The sequence below is a fragment of the Carcharodon carcharias genome, chromosome 1 (genome assembly GCF_017639515.1).
Source record: "Carcharodon carcharias isolate sCarCar2 chromosome 1, sCarCar2.pri, whole genome shotgun sequence".
Classification (NCBI taxonomy): Eukaryota; Metazoa; Chordata; class Chondrichthyes; order Lamniformes; family Lamnidae; genus Carcharodon; species Carcharodon carcharias.
Window position 1 is genome coordinate 225,967,432 of NC_054467.1, and position 14,229 is coordinate 225,981,660.

General features: G+C 45.0%; 1 protein-coding gene across 1 annotated transcript in view; it reads left to right on the forward strand.

Annotated features, from left to right (window-relative positions):
- The window catches only part of loxhd1a (lipoxygenase homology PLAT domains 1a), a 287,997-nt gene that overhangs the window by 122,232 nt on the left and 151,536 nt on the right, over positions 1-14,229 (forward strand). The window contains exons 12-15 of the mRNA XM_041183529.1: positions 1,265-1,388; positions 6,823-7,073; positions 11,843-11,978; positions 13,559-13,719. Of these exons, the coding sequence (XP_041039463.1) occupies positions 1,265-1,388; positions 6,823-7,073; positions 11,843-11,978; positions 13,559-13,719 (672 nt within the window). The remainder of the gene's footprint in view (positions 1-1,264; positions 1,389-6,822; positions 7,074-11,842; positions 11,979-13,558; positions 13,720-14,229) is intronic.

Sequence of the window (14,229 nt, forward strand, 5' to 3'; positions counted from 1 at the left end):
TCGCAGCTGGAGTTCCTCAGGGTAGTGTCCTTCTACTTGAGACTACAGGCCCGTGTTTTGTGTCCTCAGGGTAGTGTCAACAACCCAGCCATCTTCAGTTGCTTCATCAATGACCTTCCTTCCATCATAAAGTCAGAAGCAGGGATGTTCGCTGATGATTGCACAATTTTCAGCACCATTCACGACTCCTCAGATACTGAAGCAGTCCATGTCCAAATGCAGCAAGACCTGAACAATATCTAGGCTTCGGCTGACAAGTGGAGAGTAACCTTCGCACCACATGAGTGTCAGGCAATGACCATCTCCAACAAGAGAGAATCTAACCATCTCCCCTTGGTGTTCAATGGCATTACCATCACTGAATCCCCCAGTATCAACATCCTGGGGATTACCATTGACCAGAAATTGAACTGGAATAGCCATATAAATACTGTGGCTACAAGAACAGGTCAGAGGCTAGGATTCCTATGGCGAGTAATTCACCTCCTGACTCCCCAAAGCCTGTCCACAGTCTACAAGGCACAAGTCGGGAGTGTGATGGAATACTCCTGACTTGCCTGGATGAGTGCAGCTCCTACAACACTCAAGAAGCTGTTCACCATCCAGGATAAAGCAGCCTGCTTGATTGGCACACCACCCACAAACATTCATTGCATCTGCCCCCGACGCACAGTAGCAGCAGTGTGTACCGTCTACAAGATGCACTGCAGGAACTCACCAAGCCTCCTTAAACAGCAACTTCCAAACCCACGACCACTACCATCTAGAAGGACAAGGGTAGCAGACAGATGGGAACACCACCACCTGAAATTACCCCTCCAAGTCAGTCACCATCCTGACTTGGAAATATATTGCTGTTCCTTCACTGTTGCTGGGTCAAAATCCTGAAACTCCCTTCCTAACAGCACTATGGGTGTACCTACGCTAGATGGACTGCAGCGTTTCAAGAAGGTAGCTCACCACCACCTTGTCAAGGCCAACTAGGGATGGGCAATAAATGCTGGTCCAGCCAGCAACGCCCACATTCCATGAGTGAATAACAAAAATCTCACCCACTGCAGAAGGTGCCCCAGCTGTGTCTGAACCTTGGGATTTGGGATGGGATCAGGATGAGTTTCCAAAAGACCTGACTGGGAATTTCAGTCTATAAATATATAACTCCGAGTAAAGTTGTGGAAGTTCAACAAACTGAGCTTCCCTTTTTAAGTACATAATGTTTCCGCACTGTAACCGAATCATCCGCCTTCTGACTTACATCTTCTAGGTGATTATAGATGATATTGGAAATAAAACCGTACACGAGTTTCCAGTAAACCGTTGGTTTGCACTGGATGAAGATGATGGTAAAATTCAACGTGACATTCTGGTTGGGGGAAGTCAGACAACAGGTGAGAACATGTAATTTTGAATTTACTGATGGCAGCCATTGTCAGTAAAGGGGTTGGTCTAGCATTGATCCTTGGTATGAAAAGTTTGGAGATTAAATGTTTTCCTGATTCTCTGAGTACGCATTACCTCTTATTAAGCTTTTCTTGTTTTTTTGTGACCCCTCTACCATCTGCTGTTGGATTATTCCTGCTAATTTTAAACAGTGACTGTCAGCAGTCTAGATGACTGTGAAGGATATTACAGTGTACCTCAATCCTGACTTTACCTAATTTCCACAATTTGCACTAAAGGAAGGAGTGGAGGCAGTGGAGACATTTCTTTCTGTAGGGAGCTGTTGGAGCGTGAATTGCTTTGCCACAGGAAGTAAGTGTACTAGAGAATATTGCAAACTTAGAGCTAAAGGAGAAAGCGGAGCAGTGGGTTAATTTTTGATTGCCTTAAGATACAAACATAATGGGTGGAATCGTCCCAGAATCACACTAAGTGCAGTAGTGGGTGGGGAAACCAGCACTGATCGCGCCGGCTGCAATGGAGGGTTTCCACACTGTATTGTCCCCGTACTGCCTCATTAATAATGCATTCCTGTGAGACCCACCGGATCACTGGCAGGCAGCCTCCCATTCACCGGCCCTGATGTGACCTCACCCCTCCCTCAATGAGGGCACCTTATTTATATGGGTACAGAGCACACACTTCACAATGTTTGCAGTGCAGGAGTGCTCCACTGAAGAGATGGCCCCAAAGGCAAAGAAGAGATCTACACCCAGATTTTGTGATGCCTCACTTGAGTGCCTACTGGATGCCGTGGAGTGTTAACCCATGGATATATGTCCTGGAACTCCATACACTCTGTCATCTGCCAGGGCTTCCATGCTACGAGCCCAGACTGTAAGGCACTGTGCATTCCTGTCTAGTAGCCACACTTGTGACTTCCTGACTACATCTAATGACCTGTACAACAAGTGTGAGCACCTTTCAAACTTAAGTCTATGAGGCTCTGGCCCTTTCAGCCAAACTAGTGTCCTTCCACTCGAGCCTACAGGCCTGAGCGTTTGTCACCATGGAGGGGTGCGTGTGTTGTGTCCACCCAGCTATTGTTTCAATGTATGGATGCAGCACTGTGCATCCCCTCACCCGACCATAGGTCACGGTCTGTAATGCTACATTGAAATGGTCACGTGTGGTGGACCATGGGTCTGTTGAGCATGATTGGGAGCCGTGAGTCATGCCTTCAGACAACGTTGATGGGAGAAATGGGGCATGAGGAAAACAAAACTGAAGCTTCAGTGTGCTCCATATTGGAAGCTATGCTTCACCTTGAGGTCTTCATAGTATCAGAGATCCTTCAAATTGCCAGGACCAGCGCTGCCCAAGAGGGCACAGTGTATGCGGTAAAGAGGAGGCATGCTAGTGGCTGGCATGCAATTGATGGAATGTCATCAGCCTCAGGTGGTCCACATCTGTAGTTAGGTGACAAGACATCAAGGCCATCCTCCCTGAGTGATTGAGTAGAAGGTGACAGAGAGGATTGACTCATGTGTATATAGATCGAGACTTCCTGAACCTCCACGGCTGCCTTGGCCCCAGTCTCATACATAAGTTGCATCATCAACATATCTCAGGATGCATAGTCACGTTGCTGGACATGGATTGCCTTGAGGAGCGCTGACCAATTGAAGGCTACTACCCATGAAGCTATTCACATTAGTGGATCAGCTCCTGAGCCATGCAGGCTGACGTCACTAATGGAATGCTGCAGAGATGCTTGACGAGTCAGCATCTTTGGACCTTTGCTGGCAATACGCCCTCCTCCAGACAGCGCCTTACCCCAGCAATGAAGCATGCTCCCAAGGCTTCAAAAATGTCACCGAGGGTGTGGACGTTAAGATTACCCTCCCTCATAGACATCTCACTCCTTCCCCTGTATCCTTTGATCCAATTGCTCTTATGGTGCTTATCCGTAAGTTAGCTCATGGACATTCTGAGGTAGAGGGGCCTATGCCCTGTGTCCACCTCAACCCTCAACATTGTGAGGCCACATGCACTGTTAAACATGTACTCCCCCACATCCCCCAAAAATACTCCCTGGCATTCCACCCTTTGCCAACCGTGCCCTTGCCCTGGAGCTTCTCAAGTTGCCTGACTTCACTTCCCCGCTTCACCAAGCCTGCCCTTGCCCTGGAGCCATTGAGAGGACACCCCCATCTTACTGTTGGTCTGGTGAGATTGGACTTTCAAGATAGCCCCCCTGAAACTGATGTGGCGCTGCCACCAAAATCTGACACTGAATTGCGCGAGCACTGACCAAGACAAGGAACGGCCCTCGAATGTAGGAGTAAAGTGCAGGTTGCCAGGTGCATGTCGCTTATGTACCATTGTGAAACACGTCGGCATGATTGAATGCTGACGTGGCCCTCATGATCCAGTATGGGGGGATGATTCCGGCGAGCAGGGATTATAATTAGGCGCAAATGAATGCAAATGAGGAAACCCAACATTCAGGAGTGGGAAACATGGATCTGCCATCAGCAAGAGGAGCGGACGATTGCGAACTGTTTTCACGATGAAGTAAACCCGATTTTTGCCATCTCACCTGCCATGACGCCCCCAGCAAAAGGGAGCAGAAAATCCTGGTCAATGGCCAAATGACTTTCTGCATTTAGTTGCATATTCTATTGTTCTATGCGTAGGATTGTTCAGCTAACAGGGTTTCCCACCCCACTACCTGAAGAGTCAGCAGGGAACCCACCCGTACCAATCACAACAGCCCTGCAGCCACGAGGAGCATTAATTGGCTGGGGACTGGACAATTCCACCCCTCACTCAGTAGCACCAGCTGCAGCAGTGGTCAGAACTGGGACGACAAGAAGCCCCCAGATTCTAAGCCCCAGGGTCCCAGCCCAGATAAGTGTGGGGAGTTGTGGTGGGGAGGTGCCAGTGTGGTGGTGATGGGCCTCACAGCAGGGAGGGGAGGTGAGGCGCAGGGGGTGGGGAGAGGTGGGAGATCTTGATGGAGATGCCAGGAGGGGAGAGAGCACCCGTGTGTGGGCAGACCTTGGGCAGAGGAGTCCAATGTGGAAAGGGGGCCCTTGAGGGAGTTGTCTCCCCTTCCCACCCAAGGCCTGAGGCCTGAGCAGCTTCATCCCCCCCCCAGCTCCTGAACTCTTCCACCAGCCTCAAGATTGCGGCTGGGTGTGAAGCAGCCCTTAAGTGGCCATTAGTTAGCAGACAGGTTGGAGGCAGGCAGTCACCTGGTGCCCACCATTCCCCTGCTGCCTGCACATCCACCTGTGGGGGACTGTATAAATCTGCTCTATGGTTTAGGAGCGGCCACAAGCATGAATAGGTGATTGTATGATATTTTTTAGGCTCCTTTAATGCAGAGGTTCTGAGTCCAGTTGTGACAACACAGTTTCTGCTCTGCAAGAGAACAGTTAAATCTGCACAAACAACTGATCAAACATGGGATCATTCTAGTCTTTTTGGCTCAGTACCAGATTTGGTGGTGTAAGGATCTGCTCTGCCACTGATAGAGCACAGCATTACATGGTCACCCGGAAGATGCAAATCGTTTCTCAATAAATGTTTCCTGAATAATGCACAGGCTCTGGGAATTTCCTGAGGGATTCTCCAATCAGTCACTGGAACTTCAGCAAAAGATCAGAGAAACCCTGTTTTTGTGCATCTATCCAGGCATTCCACCCATCTTCGCTCGGAGTTATGTTGGCTGGTTGGGAGTTTTGCCTAAGGAGAATCCCAGTGAGGAGACTTTCCTATGCAGACTGCAGGCACACGGTCCAAGATGAGGAAGAGCTGGATCATTTTTCACCAGCTGTCAAGAACACAAAAACACAAGAGATAGGAGCAGAAGTAGACCATACTGCCCATCGAGCCTGCTCTGCCATTCAGTACAATCATGAATTATCTTGAGCTTTAATCCCACTTTCTCACATGCTCCCCATGCCCTTTGATTCCCTGAGAGACCAAGAATGTGTCTGTCCCAGCCTTAAATATAGTCAACGATGGAGCATCCATAACCCTTTGGGGGTCAATGATTTGAAAAGCAGAACTCCACTCTGTTGTGCATGTTTTATTTTCTCCTTTTTATGTGACTTTTGAGATCTACGGGATGAAGAATTCCAGCACTGGTTTAGAACATTTCCATTTTGGGTACCCATGTCAATGTGCACCCCCAGTTGAGGTATATCACAGACTAGATGGGGAATGAAGCTCTCTCTACTCCAACCCAAGATGGTACCTAAACCCTGCCTTTTTACTGACCTTACCACTTTCACTCCACTAATGTGACCTTTCAATTTCTTATGGTGTCTCTGAAGAAGATTCTTTAATTTGTTCTGCATTGCGATTTATACAGTTTTATACCCTGGACTTAGCTAGAATCATCGTAACATACAGTGCAAAAAGAGGCCATTCAGTCTCTCATGCCTGTGCAGGCTCTTTGAAGGAATTGCACTATTAGTCCTACCCCTCTGCTCATTTTTCCTAGCTCCACAAAGTGTTTGTCCAGTTCCCTCTTGAAAGTTACTATTGAACCTGCTTCCACCACCCATTCCAGATCGTAACAGCTGATTACATAAAACCTTTATCCTCATCTTCCCCCTGGTTCCTTTAGCAATTATTTTAAATCCATGTCCTCAGGTTATTGGCCCTTCTGCCAGTGAGAATAGTTTCTTCCTATCTACCCTATCAAAAGCCCCCATGATTTTTAACGCCTCTATTAATCCTCCCCGTAACATTCTTTGCTCTAAGAAGAGCAATCCCAGTTTCTCTAGAAGAAGGAGGGTCATACAGACTTGAAACATTGCCTCTGTCTTTCTCTCCACAGACCCTGTTAGACCTGCTGAATTTTTCCAACATTTTCTGTTTTTGTCTCAGTTTCTCCAGTCTCTCCAAATTACTGAATCAGTGTTCTGGTAAATCTATTCTGCTCCCCCTCCCAAGCCCTTGCCTTTCAAGTAATATAAAGGAGGAAAGGACTTGCATTTATGTAGCCCCTTACCACATTTTTCAGCAAGTCCCAAAGGGCTACACAATAATTAATAACCTCTGTTGTTAGGAAGGTAGCAAGGCAACCCCTTTGGGCACAGCAATATCTCACAAAGAGCATTGAGATGAATGATCAGGTGAACATTGTTTTTGATGGTGTTGGCTGAGAGGAATGTTCGTCAGGGCACCAAGAGTGTCATTCTATTTGTCTGGCCTGGATTCAAATCCACCTACCACAGGCGAAGAGGTACTGTGATCCCTAAGCTCCTAAATTTCTTTAAGAGGGCAGTTAATTCTCAAGGGCTTGTATGAGATCTGAACCATTGATTCCCTGGTGTAGGTTGGTTGGTGACTCTTGCTACTGATCACTATAGACAACACATTGCTCTTCCCCTGATTTTAAATTGTTCTAATTTGATTTTCCAGGGATTGTTTACAATGTTTCTGTAGTAACCGGTAACATCAGAGGAGCTGGGACCAACTCGAAAGTACACATCATCCTCCATGGATCCAAAGGTATTAAAAACAGTGGAAAAATCTTCCTAGAAGGTGGCCATTTTGAACGTGGCATAACTGACATCTTTAATGTGGAGCTTGCTGCTCTCCTCAGCCCACTGAGCAGAGTCACCATTGGCCATGATAACTCTGGAGTCAGTTCTGGATGGTTCTGTGAAAAGGTGAGAGAAGGAAAATGCTACGCAACATGTAATAGATAACTTGCAGTAGGTATTTAAACAACTAATCATTCAGTTGAGTCATTTAAGTAAGCTAACTTCTTGTATATGAAAAGTTCAGCTGCCTGATTGGATGTCTTGGATGTGAAATTGACTTATTTATGAAATGAATGTACTTACAATTCACTACCTATATAGTTCAAGGAAGGGCTTCCCCCATATTGTCAAGTAATGAGCCGTTTTATCCCCATCAGATGCTGTGTTGAGATGAATCTAAGCTCAGTTTCTAAATCTCCTGTAGAATCAGTAAAGAAGGATGAGTTTTATCAGGTCAGTCTCTTTGCAACCACCCAATAAAAAGGTCTGCCTTAGGAGAAAGAGCCTAAGACATTGGCTTTTTTTCCACTCCCTTCTTTCCCATAGCAACATGATCAGCCTTATTCAGCTGCTTCTCTGGTTAGAGTATTTGGGGGATTGTGAGTGCAGAATGTGCTCTGTGGGTTACCAGGCAAGGATACAGCACAGGGAGACAATGGAGAGAAGGATAAAAAGTGGCAGTGTCATCCTTACAATGTATGGAATGGCAGTCTTTCTATTGCAGTAATCCCAGGCTTCAAGTGACACTGATAAACTACCTGTGCTTCAACCTCCCAGTTCAACACCTAAATCTCCAGCTCCATCCTTGTAACACACTCCATTATATGCAATGCACTCCACTACATAAAGTCATAGAATCACAGGATTATAATGGTGTAGGAGGAGGCCATTCGACTTATCATGTCTGCATCATCTCTGAGCATTTTAACTGAGTGCCACTCTCCTGCCTTTTCCCTGTAACCCTGCACATTGTTTCTATTTAGATAACCATTCAATGCCCTCTTGAATGCCTCAATGGAACCTGCCTCCACCGCACTTCCAGGCAGTGCATTCCCAACCCTAACTACTCGCTGTGTGAAAAAGTTGAGATTGGGAAGAGTGGGAACAGTTTCTCCCTATCTACTCTGTCCAGGCCCCTCATGATTTTGAAAACTTCTATCAAGTCTCCTCTCAGCCTTCTCATCTCCGAGGAAAACAGTCCCATCTTTTCCAATCTTTCCTCATAACTGAAGTGTCTCATCCCTGGAACCATTCTCATAAACCTCTTCTGCACTATCTCCAATGTGTTCACATTCTTCCTATAGCGTGGCATCCAGAATTCTACACAATATTCCAGCTAAGGTCTAACCAGTGTCTTATATAAGTTCATCATAAACTCCCTGTTCTTGTATTCTATGCCCCTATTAATGAAGCCTAGAATACTGTATGCTTTAGAAACAGCTCTCTCTACTTGTCCTGTCACCTTTAATGACTTATGTACCAAGGAATCTCTGCTCCTGCACACCCTTTAGAATAGTATCCTATATTTTATCCTGTCTCTCCATGTTCTTTGTACCAAAGTGTATCACCTCACATTTCTCCACATTGAACTTCATCTGCCATCTTTCTGCCCACTCCACCAATGTGTCAATGTCCTTTTGAAGTTTTACAATTTCCTCTTCACAGTTTACAATTCTCCCAAGTTTTGTGTCATCTGCAAACTTTGAAATTGTCCCCTGCACACCAAGATCTAGATCAATTATATATGTCAGGAAGAGCAAGGGTCCCAATACAGACCCCTGGGAAACTCCACTACAAACCTTCTTCCAGCCCAAAAAAATTAATTAACCATTACCCTTTGTTTCCTATCCCTCATCCAATTTTGTATCCATGTTGCTACTGTCCCTTTTATTCCATGACCTATAACCTTCCTCACAAGTCTGTTGTGTGGCACTGTATCAAATGCCCTTTGGAAGTCGATATACACCACATCCACGGCCTTGCCCTCATCATCCATATCTGTTACCTCTTCAAAAATCTCCAGCAAGTTAGTTAGACACAATTTTTCTTTAACAAATCCATGCTGACTCTTCCGAATCAATCCAAATTTTTCCATGTATCTATTACTTCTATCCCGAATAATTGTTTCTAGAAGTTTCCCCACCGCCGAAGTTAAACTGACTGATCTGTAATTGCAGGGCAGACCTTTACAACATTTTTTGAACAAGGGCATAATGTTTGCAATTCTCCAGTCCCCAGCGTCTCCCCTGAATCCAGGGAACATTGAAAGATTATTGCCAGTGTCTCTGCAATTTCCACTTTTACTTCCTTCAATATTCTTGGATGCATCTCATCCAGTCCCAGTGCCTTATCAACTTTAAGTACCAGCAGCTTATCCAATACCTCCTTATCAACTTTAAGCCTTTCTAATAACTGAGTATCCTCCTCTTTCACCATGGCCTGGGCAGCATCTGTCTCACAGATAAAGACAGATGCAAAGTATTCATTTAACACCTCAGTAATGCTTTTTGCCTCTATGTGTAAATCCCCTTTTTGGTCCCTAATCGGCCCTCCACCTCCTTTTACTATTGACGTGTTGATAGAATACTTTGGGATTTCCTTTTATGTTAGTTGCAATTTATTTTCATAGTGCCTCTTTGTTTCCCATATTTGCTTTTTCACATCCCTTCTGAACCTTCTGTATTCAGCTTGGTTCTCAATTGTATTTGCTACCTGACACCTGTGGTAAGCACACTTTTTCTTATTTAACTTAATTTCTATCTCCTTTCTCATCCAGGGAGCTCTGGATTTGTTTGTCCTACCTTTCCCTTTTGAGGGAACATACCTTGACTGTGCCCAAACCATCTCTCTTTGAGGGTAACCCATTGTTCAGCAACTGTTTTTCCCGCCAACCCTTGGTTCCAATCTACATGCAATACACTCCACTATATGCACACTCCACTACATGCAACATATTCCACTCTACCCGGCTATGTGGAAAACTGCCGAGGTATGCCCTGTACACAAAAAGCAGGACAAATCCAACCCGGCCAATTACTGCCCCATCAGTCTACTCTCCATCATCAGTAAAGTAATGGAATGGGTCATCAACAGTGCTATCAAGCGGCACTTGGTTAGCAATAACCTGCTCACTGACCCTCAGATTGGGTTCCACCATGGCCACTCAGCTCCTGACCTCATTACAGCCTTGGTTCAAACATGGACAAAAGAGCTGAACTCCCAAGGTGAGATGAGAGTGACTGCCTTTGTCATCAAGGCCACATTTGACCCAGTGTGGCATCAAGGAGCCCTGACATAATTGATATCAATGGGAATCAGGGGGAAAATGTTCCACTGGCTGGAGTCTAACCTAGCACAAAGGAAGATGGTTGTGGGTTTGAGGTCAATCATCTCAGCTTCAGGACATCACTGCAGGAGTTCCTCAGTTAGTGTCCATGGCCCAACTATCTTCAGTTGCTTCATCAATGACTTTCCTTCCATCATAAGGTCAGAAGTGTGGATGTTCGCTGATGTTCAGCACCATTCGCGAGTCCTCAGAGACTGAAGCAGTCCATGTCCAAATGCAGCAAAACCTGGACAATATCCAGGCTTGGGCTGACAAGTGGCAAGTAACATTCGCACCACACAAGTGTCAGGCAATGACCATCTCCAACAAGAGACAACCTAACCATCACCCTTGACATTCAATGGCATTACCATCACTGAATTCCCCCACTATCAACATTCTGCGGGTTACCATTGACCAGAAACTGAACTGGACTAGCCATATAAATAGTGTGGCTACAAGAGCAGGTCAGAGGCGTGTAACTCACCTCCTGACTCCCCAAAGCCTGTCCACCATCTACAAGGCACAAGTCAGGAGTGTGATGGAATACTCCCCACTTGCCTGGATGAGTGCAGCTCCCACAACACTCAAAAAGCTTGACACCATCCAGGACAAATCAGCCCACTTGATTGGCACCACATCCACAAACATTCACTCCCCCCATCACCGCTGCACAGTAGCAGCAGTGTGTACCATCTATAAGATGCACTGCAGGAAATCATGAAGGCTCCTTCGACAGCACCTTCTACACCCACAACCACTACCATCTAGAAGATCAAGGACAGCAGATAGATGGGAACACCACCACCTGGAAGATTCCCTCCAAGTCATTCGCCATTCTGACTTGGAAATATATCACCATTCCTTCACTGTTGCTGGGTCAAAATCCTGGAACTCCCTCCCTAAAAGCACTGTGGATGTACCTACACCACATGGACTGCAGCAGTTCAAGAAGGCAGCTCACCACCACCTTCTCAAGGGCAACTAGAGATGGGTAATACATGCTGACATAGGCAGCGAAGCCCACACCCCCTAAGTGAATTAAAAAAAACTATACGCAACACCCTCCACTACATGCAATACACTCCACTACACACAACACACTCCACTCACCATATGTAACATGCTTCGCTATATCTAATATATATCTCTATACATAATATATTCGTCCATATGTAAGGCACCACTATGCGTTGCATAGTTCACCCTGTATGTTATTCTGCATGTGATGATGCATACTCCTCCTCCAGTGCCATATCATGTATAGCACATCTAAACCAATGTATCCAATTCATTCCTTCACATGTGTTATACAGAGTGTCGTACCCTCCTAGCAATACTATCTTTTATGCACCACATTCCAAACTATTATTTTATATGTTCCACAATCTAAGCTGTGCATTATTGCAAAAAATAATGTTTGTGTACGCATGTAGATCTCATCCTAGCCTGGGCATTATTTAGCTGCAAAATCTTGCACTTAATGAATTCCAGAATGTCTATTTAATGTACCTCACTTGCTGTTTGTTCTCTACCGGAATTTTCATCAGTCTTTAATTGATCTACACAGATTATAGTTTTCTGCCCATTCACTGGCATTGAACAGACGTTCCCCTGCAGAAAATGGTTGGATGAAGATGAAGGAGATGGACTGATTGAACGTGAACTCTATGAAATGGTTTCACTGCGACAGAAGAGACAGAAAAGTACATATGTATTCTCTAAATTCAACTCAACAATTTCATTTCTTGAATTTCTAAAGGATGGTGGGGAAGGGCAGCCTTGTCAGTGTTCTAGTTAATGAAACTTGAAGTGGCTCATTGCAAGCAGAAAGTATAAGGACGACTTTCTTAACTTACTCGCTCTAATTAGATCATTTTCCGGCGTTGCAGCCTATGTTCTTGGTGCGATTCTCCTGTAACTGACATACTCAGTGTTCTCTTTCCATCAGCTCCTCAGTAAATATTTTCAGGAACAAAAACAAAAAACAAAAACTGCTGGAAAAACTCAGCAGGTCTGACAGCATCTGTGGAGAGAAAGACAGAGTTAACATTTCGAGTCCAGATGATCCAGTTCTGTTCTTCAGAACAAATATTTTCAGGGCTCCCAACTCCTTTAGGGAGAAAGAATCCACTGACAGACCCGAAATCTTTAATGCAGCATTGGAGAACCTTGGAGTCCGCTGACTCACTCTTTCAGCCATTTGTTACTCAAGTTGTTTTTGGGTCTCTGCAGTTCCCTCTACAGGGACACTGGCTGCCTTTAAATAGCATTCTTGACACTTCATACCGCACTCCTCTCCCACTTACCCACAGATGAGCGTGCAGCCAATGAATAGCTCAGGTAGCGCTGTCTGCACCCACAGATAATTATAATTAGCAAGCAGTACAAATATTGCAGAAGAAGTTGTCGGGCTGTGGAATTCACTTCCAGGGTCAGTGATTGAGGTAGGAACTATGTCAACCTTAAGATTAGATTGAATGTGTCGATGAAGGAAAGAGGGATGAAACCATATCATAATAGGAAAATGTGATTTGAACGATCTGCTTGTGTGGAGGATAAGCACTGACACAGACTGGCTACCAGGTCATGTGATTAGTGCACACTGCCCAGAGCGAGACTGCCACCTCCTACTCAGCACATTACACTCTGCCATGTGGGAACAATTTGTCTGGAGTGACAAACAGGGCAAAAGTCTTTGCAGCCAACATTGCAGCAATTCTCTGGCCACCAAATGAAAGCTTCTGTTTTTGAACACTGTCTCCTTCCTCCACATCAGCATGAAATGAGTCAATGAATGTTAAAGACCTCGTATAAAGCAACAAGATTCACATTGATAATAAAAGGCAAAATACTGCAAATGCTGGAAATCTGAAACGAAAACAAAAAATGTTGGAAAAACTCAGCAGGTCTGACAGCATCTGTGGAGAGAAAGACAGAGACAACATTTCAAGTCTGTATGACTCTTCTTAAGATCTGGTCATCTCTGTCTCTCCCTCCACAGATGCTGTCAGACCTGCTGAGTTTTTCCAGCATTTTGGTTTTTGTTTCATATTGATAATGTTGTTTTACCCTACTGCCTTTTCTATTTGCAGAATAGCCTTATAATTAGAACACGTGTTAGGTAATAGACATACCAATGACTTCCTGTACGGTCAAAAACCACTAGGGTCCATCTTGCGAAGGGCATCACTCCCTCTGTAGCTTGACCTAGCTCTGTCCCATTCACCTGCCACAGGGTATGTTAAAAGAAAGCAATATTTTTTTTTCTCTTTTTTTTAACTAGAAAATCCATGGTCACTGTGGATCTGGACAAGCGATATTAAGAATGCAGGAACAGATGCTAATGTTTTCCTCCAGCTATATGGCGACAAAGGGAAATCAGATGAGATGTGCCTGGACAACAACTCAGACAACTTTGAAACTGGGCAAACAGATAAGCTTATGGTAAGTGGCAGATGCTGTGGGATCCCTGTAACTGTGGTCCTCCACTTCTCCATGTTGCAAATTTGCTGCATTTCAACCAAATCCATAAAGGTAACTTTTGTATGAAGTTCCATAATTGATGTGTATTTATCATATAGTTTCTCCTGTAGTACTATTGCTAGGGAACTTCTCTAATCGATTCATCCTACCCTCCATTACCACTTGGGACTCTGCTAGTGAATTAATCACTGCCACCCTCCACATTTCCCTCTATAATATCTGTTCACATGTTAACACTGCCATTGTCATGCAAAACATCCTGGCTTTGACTATAACTTATTCGGTGGCACACCTCCCCTAAACAAACCCTCCCAGCCTTGAGTTCTTCACGGTAGTGTCCTAGGCCCAACCATCTTCAATTGCTTCATCAATGGCCTTCCTTCCAGCATAAGGTCAGAAGTGGGGTTGTTCACTGACGATTGCACAATTTCAGCATCACTTACGACTCCTTAGACACTAAAGCAGTTCATG